We start from the raw sequence: 19,784 nt of genomic DNA on the forward strand, positions 1-19,784 counted from the left end.
CTCTCGTTCTTTCCTATCACACATCTATCGTCTTTATCTCCCCTCCTTCTTTTTTATGTTTGTTACTCCCTTGTACTTGTAACACCTCTATTCTCCTGGCCCTCATATATGGCAACAAAAAAACACTCTTGTGACCCGCTATTTCCGGGTGCCTTGATAGTCGAAGCAGACTTTGTGCTGTTGAAGCTAGAGAGATGAGCAGAGCAAGTCTGATTCCCTGTGTAAGGCCAGTAAGGGCTTCCCTGTTGACATCCACCCCTTGGCGCTCATATGACTTTATGTTATGCAGTTGCGAGCGGCGTAAATCCTCTACTAGAACAAAAAAACTGAAGAACACAATCTCCAAGCTCCACGGTCACGGAATGTTTCATTTTGCTTTAGCTATAACAAATACATGTATGTATATATATATATATATATATATATATATATATATATAATGTGTAGATGTCCCCCACCCCACCCCCAAATGATGCAATGAGTAATTAAGACGGCAGTAGGTCTTTAACTTTAAGTTCATGGGATTGTTGTGGGTACCGGTAGTGAAAACGCAAGCATACTGTTTGGCATTCACGCAACTCAAATCTACTACGAGGGGCATACCAACAATATTTTTTACCTGACTATGAAGGAATAAAGGTAGAAAACTTAAATTTGGGGTGAAAGCCAACAAGTATCATCCTAGAATGCATGTCAAATTTTGGGGAATTTTCGATTACTGGTTTTAACACCAGCGCACTGTAAGTGAATGGGGGTATGTTGTTCTCTAGTTTCAACTTAAAAAGGGAGAAAATTGAGCACAGGGCAGCAATGAAGTTTTTGTCCTTGCAAGGCAAGCAACAACAGGATATTTTTCCGAAGAAACATGCCGCATATGGAACGGATTGCCTATATGCTGTGATGACATCTTGGTGTTGAAGATGGCCGCCGTGATTGTCGCCCAGTGACAGACAGCAGCAACAGAAGAGAATGTGTTGAAAATCAAGAAACTTGTGTTGTCTGATAGGCGGGTGACAGTCGAACTTATGAGCAAAGAAACTAGGCTTTGCTTTGGATCAGTTGAACGAATCTTTAACGAACATTTGAATATGACCAAGGTTTCTGCGAGATGGCTCCCACGTTTGTCGGCTCCTCCTCAAAAAGTGCAACGTGTGGATTATTGTTAAGAACTGCTCGGTCTGTATCATGTAAAGAATTAAATTAATTTTTTTTAAAGACTTGTAACCATAGATGAGACATGAGTCCACCACTACGACTACGATCATGCGTCAAAGTCTGCATCAACGCAGTGGAAATCGCCCCGTCTCCAACACCAAAGAAGGCAAAGGTGCAGCCATCAAGAAGAAAAGTGATGCAATCAGTTGTTGTTTTGGTGTTGTTGTTGTTTTGTGTTTTGTTTGGGGGGGGGGGGCGAGAAGGAGTGATTATGACAGACTATGTTGAAAATGGATACGATCACCGAAGACCATTATTCTAACCAGCTAAAAAAAAATACAAGAGGCTATAAAAGAAAAACGCAGAGGAAAGATGGGAAAGACATTTTGCTGTTTCACGACAATGCGCCAGCACAAACTGTTTTAAAAAGCTGCAGAAACTGCGCGAGAAAATGGCTATGAAATTTTGCCCCATCCATCCTATTCTCCAGATTTAGTCTCGTCTGACTTTTTAAAATTCCCCAAACTGAAAAGGGATTAAAAAGGAAAGCATTTTGAAAGTGATGATGAGGTCAAAGAAGCGGTAGAGGGCTGGTTTCCTGACATAGTATAGAGCGTGGAGTTCTGTTCTCTAGGTCATTCAAGGTCATACATCGATGACAAACATCTGTAACTGTGGGAGGCCACTACAGAGAAAGACTAAGCTCAGTACCAAATTTCAGCTTTCTACCTTTATTCCTTCATGGTCAGGTAAAAAACTTTTGGTATGCCCCTCGTAAATATAAAGAGCAACAAAGGAGCGCATGTCTGAGAATGACATATATATTTTGATAGGAATCTAGAATTTACCTTCAGCGTATTCAGTTCACAATACTAATGTAGCAAGATCTTTAATATATTATGGTAAAAAGCAAATTGTTTCTTCCTGGGCGGGTCTTCGTATCGTGGCGACGATTAAGGCACCAGACGAAAAATCTCCATTTGTGCGGGAATGGTGATCTTAGACGACATAATAATATCTAGACAACATACTTAAGTGTAACATCCTGGTTAAGAGTGTATCACATGCACACACCTGTTGTTTGCGCGACCTGTGTACTTTTGTACTGTTAAAGAAGTCAGAATTAATCGAGCCTCCGAGGTAACCATGTTTGGGCCACAGATGTAGAATTCTGTGGTTTGGGCTGAAAATAAAAATTCTTCTTACTTACAGACAATCGGCACCTGGCGGATCAATACTAAAAAAGAAGAACTAGTTGAATTGGCAAGGGACACATAAAATCCAGACATACACGTGCGCGCGCGCACACACACACAACACATACACAACATAACACACACACACAGCACACCACACACACACACACACACACACACACACACACACACACACGCACGCACACACGCACGCACGCACACACACACACACGCACGCACGCACACACACACACACACACACACACACACACACACGCATACGGGTAGAGAGAGAGAGAGAGAGGGGGGGGGGGTCATCTAAAAAATACGAATCAATAGTGTAGCCATTATTATTTTTTCCATTTTTCTGACGAAGCCCATGGGGCGAAACGTTGAACTTTTACAGTATTATATATTTTTTTTTTAATAGTCTCGTCTCCACCAGTAATATTTTATCTTCGAGCCGTCAAGAAAATAAAAATACGAATCAATTATAATCCGAAGAATTCAGTGTATTTTATCAACGATCCTTTTATCAATTACGTACATTGTACTTGGGCAGATAAAAATATCCTCAATCTTTGACTGGATTCAAATCATTATACAAATTTCCAGCTTTATTGTATATGAGTTTTGAGAAAAAAAAACTGGATTTTTGGGGGGGAAAACGTGTTGTCCCGGCGATCTCGTTACCGTTTGTAAACAAGATGGCGGACTAATCATGGCGGACCAACTATTAGTAAACACGGAACTCGAGTTATAGCCCTCACTCTGAAAAACATTACTTCTGAAACAGAATCTTCCTGGGTAGGTATATTTACACCGTAAAATGAATCGTTTATTTCCTTTGTTGAGAAAAGTAGCAGCACGATTAAAGAACCGTCAGTAATTGACTTCATCCCGTAGATCTAGACCCGTAGCTTACTTGTCGTGTGCTCCGTTCTGCCCCAATTTTGTTGAGTGGGCAAGATCTCTAAGCCTGATTTTTTTATTTTCTAAAATTTTCAAAACATGTTCTTTTTGGGAAGGACTTCCGTAACGAGCGACCACCCTATCAAACACAATAAAGAAGTGGCCTAACCCAAACCCTAACCCTAACCCTACCCTACCCCTACCCCTATAGATCTACCCCTACCCTTAGCCCTCAATTCTGCTCTGTCTCATAGTGGTCGCTCGTTAGGAAAGTCCTCCCTCTTTTTGTTAAAACAAAAACAAATGTACCAGCAGACCATGCAGCTTCCCTATTTACATATATTTTTTCTTATTGTTTTCAAAGAGGTTGATTAATGATGAAGTTTTAAACAGTCGCTGAGGGCTGAGTGTAATTGTAGTCATAACACTTCTGCAACCTATTATTGCATCAATACAAGACTGTCTTCTTTCACTGATGATACTGGTTACATTATGCTTGAGAAAAAACTTTCATGGCAAATTATTCACTACCTGCTTTATTTATTTTCTTATTTGGTGTTATAGACCAACATTAATGCCCCTTTTTAATTGTTCTGATAACAGGAAGATAAGTTTAAGTGACAATGGAATTTTTTAAAGTGAAAATTTAAAAGAGATCACAAAAGTAAGGTGACAGATTAAAGATTGTTTATGTAATTGGGAATGTAAATTTAATTCATGAGTAAAAGTTTCGGCTCGAAGAAACCATGTGAAGCTTAAGTCATGGACGAGTTATGGATATATTTGTTTTATGTCAGTTTCAGGAGAACTTGAGAAGTCTTTGCATTCTACCTAAAAATATCATTTCTTAAAAGTTCCTAAGTTTTGATAAACAAAACCTGAAATTTCTTTAAATTTGTATTTCATCATGAGAAATCGTATGAAGGTGAACAACGAAATTACTGTCTTCTCTTGACTAGTAATTTATGATCCTGGAAGTTGCAAAAGGCAGAATTTTGTTACACAGTTTTGAAAGACAATCTTTCCAAAATTTCATGCTGAGTGTATTTTTCTTTCCAACGACAATCCTTTGTGTCAGCTTATCTTTGCAAATATGGTTTCATTTTGTCTTTCCAGAAACACGTAATTTAGACAAGTGAAGAAAATCTCAACTCAGCAAAATGCCAGTTTTACACTTGCGAGAGGCAGAGCCTTTTTTGGCTTCAGATCAAACTGTGAAAATGGAAGAAAGCCTCCAAACTCACTTTAAAAAAGAAACAACTTATGGGATGGACAGAGTAAGCCAGAGACGCATTTCCAGAAGAACAACCTCTCTGATTGTCAGTGACACATTCATTCTTATACTGGAGATGCTTCAGCTGTTGGCTCTAATTCAGTCTATGTCTTTGCGATGGGCGTGGCCAGAGACATGGATAAAATATGTCAACTTCATTCTCATCTTCAATCTGGATGCTTGGGACTTTGTCAAAGTTCAGAGTGGAGCATACAAACAACTGCAAGCAGCTGAAACCTTGAGTAGTAAAATTCCAGTGAGTTACAACTATATACTGCTTGCATGGGGACTCTTTGTTCTGGTTTCAGCCGCAATTTTTCTCACTGTTTTTCTTATCCTTCAGCGACGTCAGCCCCCATATCTGATGGTGCACAAAGCCAAGATGGAAAGGGTCTTTCTAATAATGGCTCAAATCTTAACACTACCTGTAGGAACAGTCATGTTCAGATTGTTTCACTGCGCTGGAAATGGGAAAATGGCTGTTTTTGATGACATCACGTGTCATGAGGGTTTGTACTGGGCCTACTTTATTCCGGCTGTCTTTGGAATCATTGCTGTGTTTGGCGTGATACCAGCCTGGATGGTCTACAGAATCAGAAGTCAGAAATTGGCAGCATCCACTGCACATCACGAGAACTACATGAAACTGAAGGAAGTGGAGTACATGGCTGGGCTAGATGTTGTTTGGGCAGTCCAAGGTTTCAACCTATTTTCTTCTTTCCGCCTACCAGCAGCATTTTACAGGCCAGTGGTTGTGCTTGCGAAACTGATTATCTTGATAATATTTTCTGCGGCTTACACATCAATCTACAACCAATCTGTGGCCCTGGCTGTGATTTTATGCCTGTATGCTCTGTCAGTTCCTCTGGTACGCCCTTTCAGGGTGATGAGTTTCAATGTGGCTTTAGGTCTGTCCCTCGGATGCCTTGCTGGAGATGCAGTCTTTGGAGCTGTCATAGCGTCAGTGACTCCTGCAACAGTCGAGAGCCCTTGGTTGGTTGAGCCTTACAGCTACTGGATACTGATTGGCATAAACATAATCATGGTGCTGACATTGATTAGCTGGATTGTGTACATGATTTCAAGACACTGTTGCTGCCGTACTTGCTATCCTAATGACCCTCTCTGGCCTATACTCACGTCATACGGATATGAGGTGGAAGGGATGGAGACATACAAGTTCATGGCTGCAGTTCTCAGAGGCAGAGCTGTCCTGGGTAAGTTTATGATGAACTTTACACTTGAACTTGACCCTTGAAAAAAGAAAAATCGATTAAGATACATAAAGTGCACCTGAGACATCAAGACTGTGGGGAAATTATATATTCTCAGGGATCACAGTACGTAATGCACTTATTATTGATTTAGAACTATTTTAATGAAAAAAGAATCGACAATGTCACATTCTAATGTTACAAATCTGATCTCGATTGTAAGACGTTATGGATTCAATTGAGAAAAATTAGTACCAAGTTGTAGTCTGCATAATATAGTTGGCTAAAAAAGACTCTGCTAAGAATTTATACAGGTCCACCTTCATTCTTTTAGGTTTAACAAAAAATAGAACCCAGTACATTTTAAAAAAATGTTTATTGAGTTTCAGTGGAGAGCAGAACAGAAAAACTGGTTCAAGTTTCACAAAATGTTTCTGTTTTCGAAACATGACAGTTTGCACGTGATATCACAATGTGGAGACTGCTACATTATCTTAAAACAAGACATTATTATCTTTGGTATCAAAGCTGCTATGGGAAGATATTCTTTTTTCTATGAATTTTAATTGTAGTGCCTGATTCCTCTCTGTATTGATAATTTAATTTATTGTCTTCCCTTTTTGTCTTTTCCATTCAGATTCATGCATTAGGGCACCTACAGTGTTTGCCCCTGTACATCAGCTAGCTCGCCAGATTGAGATCATCAACGCATTCTGTCGCGAGGCAGAGAAAACAGGAGACAGTCTTCACACCACTCTACTGCAGCTTCTAGATGACATGACTGATGTGTTCCGACGACTTGAGCCTGTTTCCTTGTTCGCAGGTACGAATTTCAGCCTCTCACTTTCTATAAATTGTGTCTTGTATTTTATTAAGATCAGTTTCACATTTCTTCCAATTTGGCACTGTTAACTCTCCCAAGTGTTGCTAACAAATAGCCTGTGGTGTCAGGCCAGGGGAAATATATTATTTTTCCAGATTATGTTTGAAAATGCTTTAGAAAAGCAATCCAAGCAAGTAAAGGCCATAAACCTGTACATTTTCAGAGAGTAGAATGTAATTTAAATTGGAAATAAAGCTTACAGTCAAACCTGCCATGACGGCTACCTCTATAAGACAGCCACCTGTACGAACGGCCACTTTCCATTTCCCCCCTTGCGTTTTTTCTATATAATTTAACTGTGTAAAACGGGCACCTGTCCAATGTGGCCACAGCCATCATGTTTTAACACACAATCTTATCACACCAAACAATAACCCCTGTCTTAGACAGCCACCTTACTGACTCCATTACGTTTTGTCATAAATCACATTGACCCCTGACATTGTGGGCGAGCCATCATAATCCAATCACCTGTTGTTGTTGTTAGGTTGTCCTTCCAACCGATCATGTTGCGAAGGCCCCCTCCCGCTGTTGACCAATAGGTAACAAATTTTCAGCTGCTGGTGAGGTAAGCCTCATAACCCATAAGCCTCGCCCAGAACTCATACACAAATCGTAAGTGAGATGAGTGGTCACTGTTTACCCAGTCTGTAACAAAGTAACAATCGACGTCAACATGAACTTGTGACAGAAGTGTCGCTTGTTCTCCGAGTGGTGACGACCCATATGTTTGTTTTACCATAGCACTCGGTCCTCCTTGTCTGACACACTTCGTGTTATTGTCACCCTTGCACAAAAGCAGCAACAAAATAAAAAAAGAAGAAAAAAAAACCCAGCGAAGGAACAACAACGATAACTATAACAACAACAATGCGGCGACCTCAGAGAGGAAGGGTTTGTTTTATTCATCTTGATCAGTCCTGCATAAGACAGCCACCTGTCTTATACGGCCACTTTTCTCCTTGAAAATGGGTAGCCGTCTTACGCAGGTTTGACTGTATTTGTGGAGGAGTTGAAATGTTTCTAAAAAAATGGAATACGAACCCAAACAGAGATTAAATAAATCAGCCATCATGCTAGAGATCAAAACTGTCAACACATTACTTGGAGGTTTACGCACTCTTGTATTTGTGATAGTGTTGACATTAAAAGAGGTTTACTTTTTCTGGAAAAAGCTTGAAGATGTTTACCTTCCATATTTTTTTTTTACTGATTTCTGTAGTGAAATGGGCTTAAGGAAAGCAGAATCGTTTAAAAAACACTCATTCCTTGTAAATAGCTTTTTTGATCAGTGTCTCAATTGCAATTCTTTTTAATTAGTTGAGAAATAGACAGAGACAGACTAACAGAAACAAAGAAAACATTGCAATTGAGATCTGTGCTCAAAGAATCAATTTTAATGTTTTAGTTACAAGTGTTTGAGTTGAGCATTTATTCATTCACAATATCTACTTTGCTATTATTAGATAATTTCCCTCCATTGTCATTTCTACAGAAACTGTGAAGGAAAACATCCGTCAGAACGCTGCTCGTTTTGTTGAGATGATGCCAGCTTTTGCTCAGCGCCTGGCCCAGAGGGACTATGACTTGATTTTGGCTCATCCCGTGAGAAAGAGGCTACTTTTCAAAATGTCCATGATAGGTAGGAAGCTGTGTGTTGGGTTAGCAGGATAGTCAAGATGTTTGTCATCATATATAAAGATACACTGGTCACCTCTTTGTCTTTTTACTTTTATGGCTTCTGAAATCTCATGTGATATGATAAGGAGGGCATTTCTGTCCCATTTTACATTGTTCTTGTAGACTTTAAAGATCAGCCTATGATACCAAGGCAATAACAATATAATAATATTTTTAAAATCACCTGTCTCTGTCACCATAGCTTTGTTCATCTGTTGGTGCCACACTCCTTGCTACAATATTGAATAAGTCTCCATCTTCCCCCACCTCTGCTTTGATGTATTATGACATGACTTTGTCGACCTCAGTCAGATTTTACACTTTAAACATGTATGTTATGATGTAAAAGGATTTTGAACATAAGTTACCAATGAATAATATTTTACGGACGTAGCAGTGTGGAGCATAAACAAGGTTGCAAAAAGTTTAGTTCTGACTCTTCACCTCTGATTTTAATTAAAAGAATGATAATTCTGTTCATGTGTTTAAGCACAAGTTGTGGACATTTTAAACTATGACTACAAGTACTATGATTTCAATGATTCGACAATAGGTTAAGGACAAAGGAGAACACACACGTAGCATTAACAAAGGTCAAAATGAAAAAGATTGTAAACAACTTTTTCTGATTTTAATGCCCAACTATTGCAGGTATGTTTATCAGTGGCTCAAGGAAAAAGCCAGTGACAGACACTCTGACACAACGAGCTCTGCTCAACATATGGGAGGAAGCCCCTGATGTTGTGGAACCAAAGCGTAAGTTGGATTTTTACATTTTCTCTAAGTTGAATCATTTACAGCTTTATTTTAACAAAGCCAGCTAGACTCAGCTCCACTCTAGGATATATACAACTGTATGTTGTAAATCTATTTAATTACACATCTTTTCAATCTGTTTCTATGCTTAAGCTTGTGACGTATGTCCTTTTTCAACATTTTCTTTTGAGCTGTTTTATCAAATTTTCCTTACTGCTTTGGATCACAAAAACATATAAACTCTACATTATATCACATACGTGATTTTTGTTGTTAAGATCATGTTTGTTTCTTGGAAGAGCAACACACATTAAAAATTTCATATAACTGAAAAGCCTTTATTGGTGATCATAGTCCTCCATTCATTCCTTTGCTTAGAAGCTTGCAAAAAAGCTACATTATATTGAATTTTCCTGTCACCCATCCTTTACTTTATAGAATTTTGAATTGAAATTGTGGGCATCTATTTGTCTGTTGTAAAGTTTTGTTTCTCTTAAAACTATGCTAATTATTGGTGCTAAAGATTGTAAATAAAGGACGTATTATTACTGCTTTTCTCTACATGAGCGATGCTGTAAAAGCAAAACTTTACTAGGTATTACAGTAGTCTCCGCCTAAGATCCCACCGCTTACGATCCCGGTTCACTTAAGATCCCGCTGTTTTAAGAAAACAGAATTTTTACTATACAAAAGTCACCCCTAAGATCCCGCTCTGATTCACTCTGAAGGTCTACATTCGGCTAAGATCCCGCATTTCAGATCATAATTTGCGGAACAAAAACCCGGGCGGGCACAGCCGATCAAACAAGAGTGAAAAGTTGAGATCAATAAACTGTCCGTCGCGTCAAAGATCAGCCACTATCGTGAATGTGATCACATACACGTTGTAAAACTGGATGAAGCGATACAATGTTTGCCCCCGACGGGATCACACCAGGGTGTGAACTGACCGACGTGTTTGTTTTCCCCACGCATCGCACTCACATCTGAGCTCTCCCCCTAAACTTACATCACTCGCTGGGTGGATAGGGCCTACACGTTCGTTCCAGGCGGGATCACATCGAACCGTGAACTCTTCCCTGACCATTGCAGTAGGCGTTGATTGCAGCAGTTGTCTCTATGCCCGAATTTTCTAGACAGACTGAATTTTAATTGGTGTGTTCACGACATAATGGTGTGTAACGACAAAGGCGTTTGGGGAGGGGGGCGGGGACTTGGTCAGAGATGGAAAGATACAAATTTTCGACAGGTAAAGGGGAGGGGCAACTGATTAAGCGTAGATCTTGAGACTCATGATAGGATAATAAGTGAAAATGGCACGCCTCATGGCACTATGCACTGTGATAGGTCATCAAGGTTAACCTCTCTTTGCTCACCATATGTCATAAACCCACCTACGGGTCACGTCAGTTCAATTTAGGGTGGAGGGAGACCATTTTACGGATTGTAAGCCTTAACATAGGTCCCCATAGATTCTTCCCTGGGATCGTCGGTTAAGATCCCGGTTCGCCTAAGATCCCGCCTTTCCTTTCTCCCGAGCACTGGGATCTTAGGCGAAGACTACCGTATTGCCTTTTATACAATAAAACCATCTCCTGATGAAGACGGCTTATACTCAGATACAGCTTTTCAGAAGGGTAGGGGTTTTTTGTTTGGTGTTTTTTTTTCCGGGGGGGGGGGGGGGGGGGTTAGCTGTAATTTTAAAAAATTTATCTTTTTTTATTTTTATTATGTAGGACTCAACATTACTTTCGTTTCTTATTCTGACTTTTGCTCTACCTTTGACAGATGAGGTGGAGTATGGGGAAGAGCTGTACCCCGAGCCTCTGACTGGTCCTGATGCAGAGACGCTGTACCTGTCCGGGACCGTGGACAGACCGCTGGAGCTGATGGAGCTGGATGATGTGAGTGACCAACTCATTAACCCTTTGAGTAACCAACTCGTTAACCTATTGAGTGACTAACTCGTTAACCCTTTGAGTGACCAACTTGTTAACCCTTTGAGTAACCAACTCGTTAACCTATTGAGTGACTAACTCATTAACCCTTTGAGTGACCAACTCGTTAACCCCTTGAGTAACCAGTTCGTTAACCCTTTGAGTGACCAACTCGTTAACCCTTTGAGTGACCAATTCATTAACCCTTTGAGTGACCAGTTCGCTAACCCTTTGAGTGACCAACTCGTTAACCCTTTGAGTAACCAATTTGTTAACCCTTTGAGTGAACAGTTCATTAACCTTTTGAGTGACCAATTCGTTAACCCTTTGAGTGACCAACTCGTTAACCCTTTGAGTGACCTGCTCATTAACTATTTGAGCCCTGAGAAATACCTGTGTCATAATTAACAATTTTGAATTTAGTACAGCTAAAGTAAAGAAAAAATCAACATAGATCTAACAGACAAAGGGAAAGAAAAAAATAGACGCCCTTCAATCACCTGCAGCAGCTTTGAAAGGAGTACTGTTTAATGATAGATGATGTTTATTCTTTGCCCCAGTTTATAAGTCATTTTAGATAAATAATGTTTGATCTTCGTTTTTGTTGTTTTTGTAAGAGTTTTACGGCGCTCGCAACTGCATAAGGTCATATTAGCGCCAGAAGATTAGAGGTGTTACAAGAGAGTAACAAACATAAAAAGAAGAAGGGGAGATAAGGACGGTAGATGTCTCATAGGAAAGAAGAAGCAAACCACACCAGAGCACCCGCCAACCACCCACGTTTCATCTTCTCAGGTCTTAGCGTGCAGGTCTAAAAGTTTGATGACCAACATAATCTAAAAGCCCATTCATAAAGGTTATTGCAAACTAAGGTTCCTATTCATTTTCTGTTATGTTAGCTGTCACAAAAATAATAGGGGATTTAAAGCCTACTCTTTAAAAGTAAAGAAAGGTTAATCTCTTGTTATCATCACCACACTTGAACTCACACCTATGATATATGGTCCATCAGATGGATGTAGCTTTCTAGATTCACATCAAGATGTGTAGATGGTCTTGGGGGGAAATTTATTCTTACATTGAAGGCAAGATGGTGTTGCTGTCTCAAAAATTAGAAAATTGAAGGCCAGGCTATTGTGAATTATATATTTTTCTGATCCTGTGTGTGCACCCAAAGGGGGGTGTTTAATTTATAGCCCAAATAAACAAACTTTTTCATCACTGCATCGGGATTTATTTTTTTTTAAATGTTTGTTTGGTTGCTGGCCTGCAGAGGTCCCATGCAAAGCTACATTCACATTTGCAAATCAATAAATGATCTAGAATTTTTTTTAATGTTGACAGATGAAGGTGAACAAGTACTGCACATTCTTTATATATCCTTTCCACAGAGTGAGGAAGAGGAGAGTCTGGCTGTGTTTTTGGGTCGTGTTCCTCCTGTGCTCATGATGAAAGACGAACAATCAAGGTGAGCGCTTATACATTGTGTCGAAAGGAAAGGGGATTAGACAGGTGAAAGTGGGGGCTCTGGTGGTGTAGAGGTTTGGTATTTGCCTCTCTTTCAAAAGGTCCCTGGATTGAAACCTGACATCGACGAAAATATTTTGTACTCTAAAATTTTCTCCTCTCACTTCCTTTCCTGTTCTCTAGTTCTTTTCTGTCATCTGCTTTCATCTCCTCTTTTTCCCCCCACCCACAGCCTTCTCTGATCTCCTCTGTCCCTCACTACTGTCTTTCAGCCACAACCCTGATCTTTGGGTAGGTAAGATCAAGCACCTAGCCTTCTCAGATAAGGGCGAAAAATCTCAGAGATCCCATGTGCAAGTTCCACACATTAAAGATACCTTTGTGATCCTAAAACCAATAGGAGTAGGCTTCAGCCACCACCCAAGCAAAAATTCAAAATCAGTTCGTACTTTGTTCCAGTCAGTAAAAAAAATCAACATACAGAGTACCTTCGAAATCGGAATGTGGCTTCTAGAAGACAAAAGGCCCTAAAACGTTGGAAAAATGGTCACATACGTAAAAATCAGTTGCACTGCAAGTTGAAGTACTAGCAGGCGACTGCTATAAAACATTGATTAAAGAACAAAAAATGCAAGTTTTTCAGTGTTCGAGGACCCCCAAGCTGTTTCTTGCTAATTTTACCTCCGAAACCAGGAGACCTCCACCTCCTTTAACCACAAGATAGATTGGGTTTTTTTTTCACAGAAAGCAAGGAAAATGAACAAGTTTTAAGGTGATTCTAATAACTCCACACACCCTAGAATTGATGAGCACCCAATTCTATCACTTCGTGACATATATATCACTAGCCGCGTGATTCAACCACCTAAGTGACAAAATTTTCGAAAATCATTTTTTATCGCTTTGTGTGGTACAACCTTAGATACACCTTATGTAGGCACGGTTCGTTCATAGAGCACGGTTGTGCAGTGCCGCTCAAAAGTTTTTAATGTTCTATTACGAAAAGCATCCACAAACATAAAAATAAAAAAAGTCAGAAACAATTATACTAGTGAAATATTATTTCAAAACAAGGTCGTCGTTGGCGCCTTAACTGTCATTTCTGTGTCAAAAACGCTGTAAAACATCTACTATGCCATGCCAAAGTCCACGCGCTTTAACTAAACATAATAGGATGTTCAACAGCGGTAACCTGACCTATAAATCGCTCATTGGGATAACCCAAACGATGACGACGCTCGTAGAGAGTTTGGGGGTACATTATCAATAAGACAGCACATCTCAAAAGTGCACCCACGAAACATAGCCCACAGTAGGCAGTCTAAAAATAAACGCGATAGACTGCACACTATTCTATACCAAAATTATGTGATCCCAGGAGCAATTTAGCGGAGTGCTCAAGTAAATTGTGATTGGTTCATTGTCTTGCCACTATTTTAAGTAACTCTGTGACCATGAACCTGAGGGAGATGAACGTGACATACTTAAGTCACGGTTTCGTAGTGGAGTAGTGAAATTTAAAACTTGAGTGTTCAGTTCCAGTGCAGGATGAAGAAACTGATGTTCAGCTAACAAACAGATTTAGTTCTAGAAACCAAAGCGACAATCCATTTACTATGCCTTTGACTATCTTCAGCTTGCTATAGCTTAATTGTGCACGCCCACTTTTTAGCCCCACGAGCCGCCCCTGATCTTATGTTAAAATCCCGAGTTTAAAAGATTATTGCAAAGTGTTTAAATCCTTCAGTAAATCAATCGCCCATGTCCACCAGTTAGAAAATAGTACGTGATTCAACCGCAAAAGGGCCAGCTTCGCACGCCGTGAATGGGCAGTTGAATCTCGCAGATTTGGAGGCTTGTAAGGTGTTCACCTGTCGCGTAGGCGGACCAACCCACTCGACTGTGGCCTTTGTCAGGATGGTAACAACAAATAAAGTGTCACCGTTTTTGACATCGACTCATATTGGCACCTTCCTGTGACATGAAATTTTCATCTAGAGAACTTGCTTAATCAATTCGCACCTAGGTTGGGTTGCGTTTTTGAGAGAAAAATTTTTATGCTGACTTGACCAAGTTAGTGAATAGTTGCAAAAACTACTGACCAATGAGTTTCAAACTGTCTGTGATTGACAGCTAGTTAAGGATCATTGAGTTTTGAGTAGAGTACACCTATTGGTCAATATCACTTTGGTATTTGGGGTGTAGCTATCTAAATTGAGACGTTACACGAATCTTGGTTCACTTAAAGTGTGTGCTTTTTGCTGTGTGTGTGCCATGTATCATTCTTGAATCATGGATAAGTTAAGTAAAGCGATCCTGTTACTTCTCATTCAGAACCCCAGTACACTTCCAACGTGGTACGTTATTCTTCCCAATATCCAACAACTCCTCCCACAGAAGTTGCAACTGGCAAAACAGGTACAGCTACTGCTGTTGCTATTCCTGAACTCCAAGAATCAGTAGGGGCTGCTTTTGTTGGAAATGTCATAGGGGATAAAGAAACAGTCCACAATACCCCAAAGCGCAAAAGATTAGACCCACAAGAGAGGAAACAAAATAGAAGGAAAGAACTCCGCAACAAGGGTCATCCTTCTGTCTCCCAAAGGGGAAAAGAGATCCCAGCTCATGAAATGAAAGAGCCATGCTCATGCAACTCTTTTTCAACAAAATTATGTCAGGAATTCACACACGAGGATAGAGAAGCAATGTTTGAATACGTATGGGGCCTAACACATGCAGCTAAAAGGGGTTCAGCAAAGGACTTATTTGTCAAATTTCTTTGAAACGCAGGAGAGAGTCATCAGATTCCCTAAGTAGGCGTCTGACTCAGTTTCATTTGAAACGAATCTTCAGTGACATTCTCCCTGTTTGCAAAACAATGTTTTTGAATACAACCGCCCTCACACAGTGGTTTATTCGTAGCTGTTGCAAAGAGGACTCACATGACTCGGTCATGGGAGCTCCACGGTTGTCATTTACCAGAGAGCAGCAGACAACAAACAATTTTTTGTGAAGGATTTTCTTGATTAACTTAACAAAATGCCTTCGCATTACGGCAGACAGAATACAGGCAAACTCTATCTTGAATCACACTTTCAAAGCCTTGCAGACCTTTATAAGGAGTATCAAAGAAAATGTGTAGAGCAAAATCGGAATGCACTGTCCCAGACAACCTTCCTGGAGATGTTTCAAAAGAGCAACCTGTCGTTTCATGTACCCCGAAAGGATCAATGCAATGTATGTGTTTCTCATAGGGAAGGAAACTTTTGTCAAGAAGAATGGGAAAGCACGTTGAAGCAAAAAAAGAGCAAGGCAGTAGAAAGAATCCAACAAAGAGCTTGCAGAAAATCCAGTGAATTGGACAAGGTTATGTGTAGTGTGCATGGACTTGGAAGCTGTCCTGTTAGCGACGGCCTTGAAAGCATCGGGGTTATATTACAGGACTTAATTAAATGTCCTTAACTTCACAATTTTGTATTTGGTCACCATAGATGTACAGGGTTTCGTTTGGCACAAAGGAGAAGGAGCGTTAACTGCAAATGAATTCTCTTCTTGTGTCATAAACTTCTTGGAAGAGCACAATGACAAATATGACAAATTCATTACATGCAGTCATGGTTGTACGTATCAGAGCGGCAATGCTACCTTGTTGAATGCTATCAGCGGCTTTTGTTCAAGAAAAAACAAAGTAGTTGAGCATAAATACACACACAAATGGGAGTAGACAGCACACACAGTTTAATCGTAAGGTCCCTGAAAAACACTCTGATCTATGTGCACGGGGACTTTCTGTATGTTTCTAGGAAAGCAAGACAAAATCCATCCCCCTTCGATGTTCGACTTCTGGATCATTCTTTTTTTTCTGGAATTTTCCAAAACCTGAGTGTACAAAAGTGTCAAACCTGGCCGCAGCAAAGGTGACCCCATTGTTTCAAACGTTCATTGTCTTCGATACACATCGGACATAAGCATCCAGAATAAATTAAAGTATGAGGATGAATGGGCTTTTTTACCAACTCCAAGAGGACAAAACAGTTCTGCTCCAGAAGCACCAGCTCCTCTGTATTTGGATAGCCTCAATATTCAACAATCAAAATACAAACATCTACAGAAGCTCAAAAGCGTGATTCCCAAAGATCATCATTCTTTCTATGATAAGCTCAGACACTAGGGGTCAACGAACCAACTAATTTATAATATGTGAGGCATCGTGGTGAAATGAGGGGCTCGTCAAAATAATGAAATCGAAGAAACTGGTATTTTTCTCTCCTTTTGGCAATTTTTTGCGAAATTGTGTTTTTTTTATTCAACACCTTTAAGATCCATTTAAAAACACATTTCTGTGCGAATTTCACTGAAAAATGGCGATTTACAGCACAAAAATGTAAATTTGCAGTTTCTTAGGACTCTCAAGCTTTGGAAGTTGCCAAACTTTGGCGGTCATTTTCTCGCTAATTTTATCTCTGAAACCAGGCGACCCCCACCTCCTTCAATCGCAAATATCTCGACTTCTGTTCATGATAGATGAGTTTATTTCTCACCGAAAGCAAGACAAATGAAAAAGCTTTAAGATGATACCAATAACTCGACATGTCTAAAAATTGACGAGCGCCTGATTCCTCCGCGTCGTGACACATATCAATAACAGGAATATTTCAGTTTTAATAGTTAAGTTTACTTCAATATTTCCTTCTACGATAAGATTTTGATAAGGTTTTAAAAGGCTCGAGAGGATGGGGTGGGAAGAGGAGGAGGTTATTTTTAATTTTAGAGAAAAAAAACAAGACCAGAATTTACAATGCCTTTGTTTGGTTTTAAATATTCATTTCTTTACTTATATAAGGACAATAAAAATTTGGAAGAAGATAAATTAATTTCATGTTACTTGTATCTATTTACTTTGTCTTTCGAGCCAACTATGACTATTTTTCTAATCTAAAATACTACTTGCTTGGTTGTTTTTTTTATTTGGTGTGCGTAACATATAATGAAGTGAAATTAAAGAGTAAAAGGCTTCATGGTCACTCCTAAAACTGTTATTATTTGCTTCTGTTCATAACTCAAATGCCCAGGCAACCACTGGCGCTTGTCGAATGGCTTTGACTAACGTGATTCAAATGCCCAGACGCCATACTGTTACTTAGCCGGTTGAATGACACAGGTTTAGGAAGGCCTCAAACGCCTAAGTGCAGTAACTTATGTAACATAGCGATTAGAAATAAAAACTGGTTACATACTATCGTCCTACATCATATTACATTATATATATATAATGCTAGAATCTCTTAACCTGCAACTGCAATGTTGTTGTGCAAGCTATGCTTATAAAGTGATAATTATTGATTATTTACATATTGTTGCAATTTCAGATTCACAGATGCGTACATAAAGAAATAAAACAGTTTTTATTTTCTCTTGTAAAATTTGTCTCATGGCACCTAGGCGATTGAATCACGCACTAGCTATAAATGTATATATGAGTGATTGTATGAGAGTGAGTGTGTGTGTTGGGTGGTGGCGGTAGGTAGGGGGGTGTTGTTAGAAGGGACATTTTTTCATGCATATATTATGTATTTGGATATATGTACTGTGTAGGATTGTGTTTTTATTGTGAGGGATTACATGGTATTTTTTTTGCAAGGGAAAGGGGAGGGGGGAATTTCGGTACTCCCTCACTGCAGTTAAGTTCCCCCCTCCCCCCCTCTCCCCAACCCCCATTTTATTCTATAATATGATTACTTGGCTCTTCCTGAGCAGATCGGGATCTCTGGCATCACTGCGAGCGGCATCAGCCTTAGAAGAGACTGGCCCAGGACTTCAAGAGCCAGTAGCTGGCACACATCAACAACAAGATACCCCAGAGGTCAGTGGACATCTTGATGGAAAAGCCGAACTGAATACTGAACTGGACCAAGGTTTCACCAATCCAGGTTTCATTCCAGATTCTGAAATTGGGTTTGAGCAAGGTTCTTCTGGCTCTGTCAAGTCAAACGAGGAGGGACGTGGAGACCAGGCACTCATTAGTGAGACTTTTGGGGATGGAAGAGTTGGTGCCGAGACTGCTGGCCCATCAGATAAGCATGGCCTTGGGCTGCAAGAACTTGAGCAAGAAGGAAATATTGGGAACAGCGAGGGAGTTGAAGAAGTTATGACTGCAGAAGAAGAGATGGCGGCAGATAATGAAATGGGAGGTGACCAAAGTGGAGAGAGTGGGAGGTTAGAGGGGAATGAGATGGGTCAAGGGTCACTCACTGAACAGGCCGAACCAAGTTTAGCCAGCAGTGGTGATCAGCAGGGTTCAGGTGAAGGTCTTATACACTTAAAAGATCACACAGCTGGGGAGTCATCAACTGATCGTTAGAAGGAAAGGAAAAGATCTCATACATTTGCATTTTTCTAAGTTGTTTTTTGAGGGGGTTTTGTTATATGTCTTGCTTCGTTAAAAATGTTTGTAAGCCTTTTTAATTTTTAGTACAAGCAGGCTTGATCCTTTAGTTAAATTGTCAACTTTTTTTTTCTCTTGGAAATAAAAAAACAATATAACAGAAAGAAGACCCCAAAATTTATGGCGATGAAGAGATTTGCAAATCAATGGAGAAACTAGAGGATGAGAAGGGTGTAAGATGCTTACTGAGCATGGTGTGGCAATGGCAGTGTGAATATTGGACACAATATAGATTCTGTACCATTTGGATATAGCAACCATCATTTGCCAAGCCTTTAAACATCTTTTGATATGAAAAAGCAAATTTGACCCTTGATTTTTTTGTGAGGCAGGTAAACTGCTAATTGAATGTTATCATTTACCTTTTTGGATCAAATTACACGCTTTATCTAAATATACTTTTCTGCTCTCCTAGAATCTCTTAACCTGCAACTGCAATGTTGTTGTGCAAGCTATGCTTATAAAGTGATAATTATTGATTATTTACATATTGTTGCAATACTTATCTTAACATGCTATGTCTGTGATATTTCCATTCCTGTATTTCGTAATGCTTTGTATTCTCAAAGTGATATTTTACTTAATGAGTTGGAGACTTCTTTTCTCCGAGATACATTAATAAAAGAATGTAGGACTATGCTTGTATCAAGACTATGTTTAGACAAAGAAGACTTTTACTGTAGAAAGTAGTTGCCTGGGGCAGAATTTTAAAGACATCATTGCACACTGTCTCAATGATGGTAACTTTATAATTTGAAATGTTGATACTCCAATCAAATAATAGAAATCCTAGGCGATTTTGCAAGTTTTTCTATTCATAACGGTCAAAGACAAAGGTTTAACGGTGCTGGTTTATCGGGGGGGGG

General features: G+C 39.6%; 1 protein-coding gene across 1 annotated transcript; it reads left to right on the forward strand.

Annotated features, from left to right (window-relative positions):
• Window positions 1-2,862: 2,862 nt before the first annotated feature.
• Window positions 2,863-19,210, forward strand: LOC101860523. The gene is made up of 8 exons (XM_005107096.3): window positions 2,863-3,158; window positions 4,380-5,753; window positions 6,388-6,573; window positions 8,129-8,275; window positions 8,965-9,069; window positions 10,858-10,973; window positions 12,398-12,474; window positions 18,231-19,210. The coding sequence occupies exons 2-8, from the start codon at window positions 4,424-4,426 to the stop codon at window positions 18,832-18,834; spliced, it is 2,565 nt and encodes an 854-aa protein (XP_005107153.1). The 5' UTR covers window positions 2,863-3,158; window positions 4,380-4,423; the 3' UTR covers window positions 18,835-19,210.
• The last annotated feature ends 574 nt before the right edge of the window (window positions 19,211-19,784 follow it).

Source organism: Aplysia californica, unplaced genomic scaffold (genome assembly GCF_000002075.1).
Source record: "Aplysia californica isolate F4 #8 unplaced genomic scaffold, AplCal3.0 scaffold00575, whole genome shotgun sequence".
Lineage (NCBI taxonomy): Eukaryota > Metazoa > Mollusca > Gastropoda > Aplysiida > Aplysiidae > Aplysia > Aplysia californica.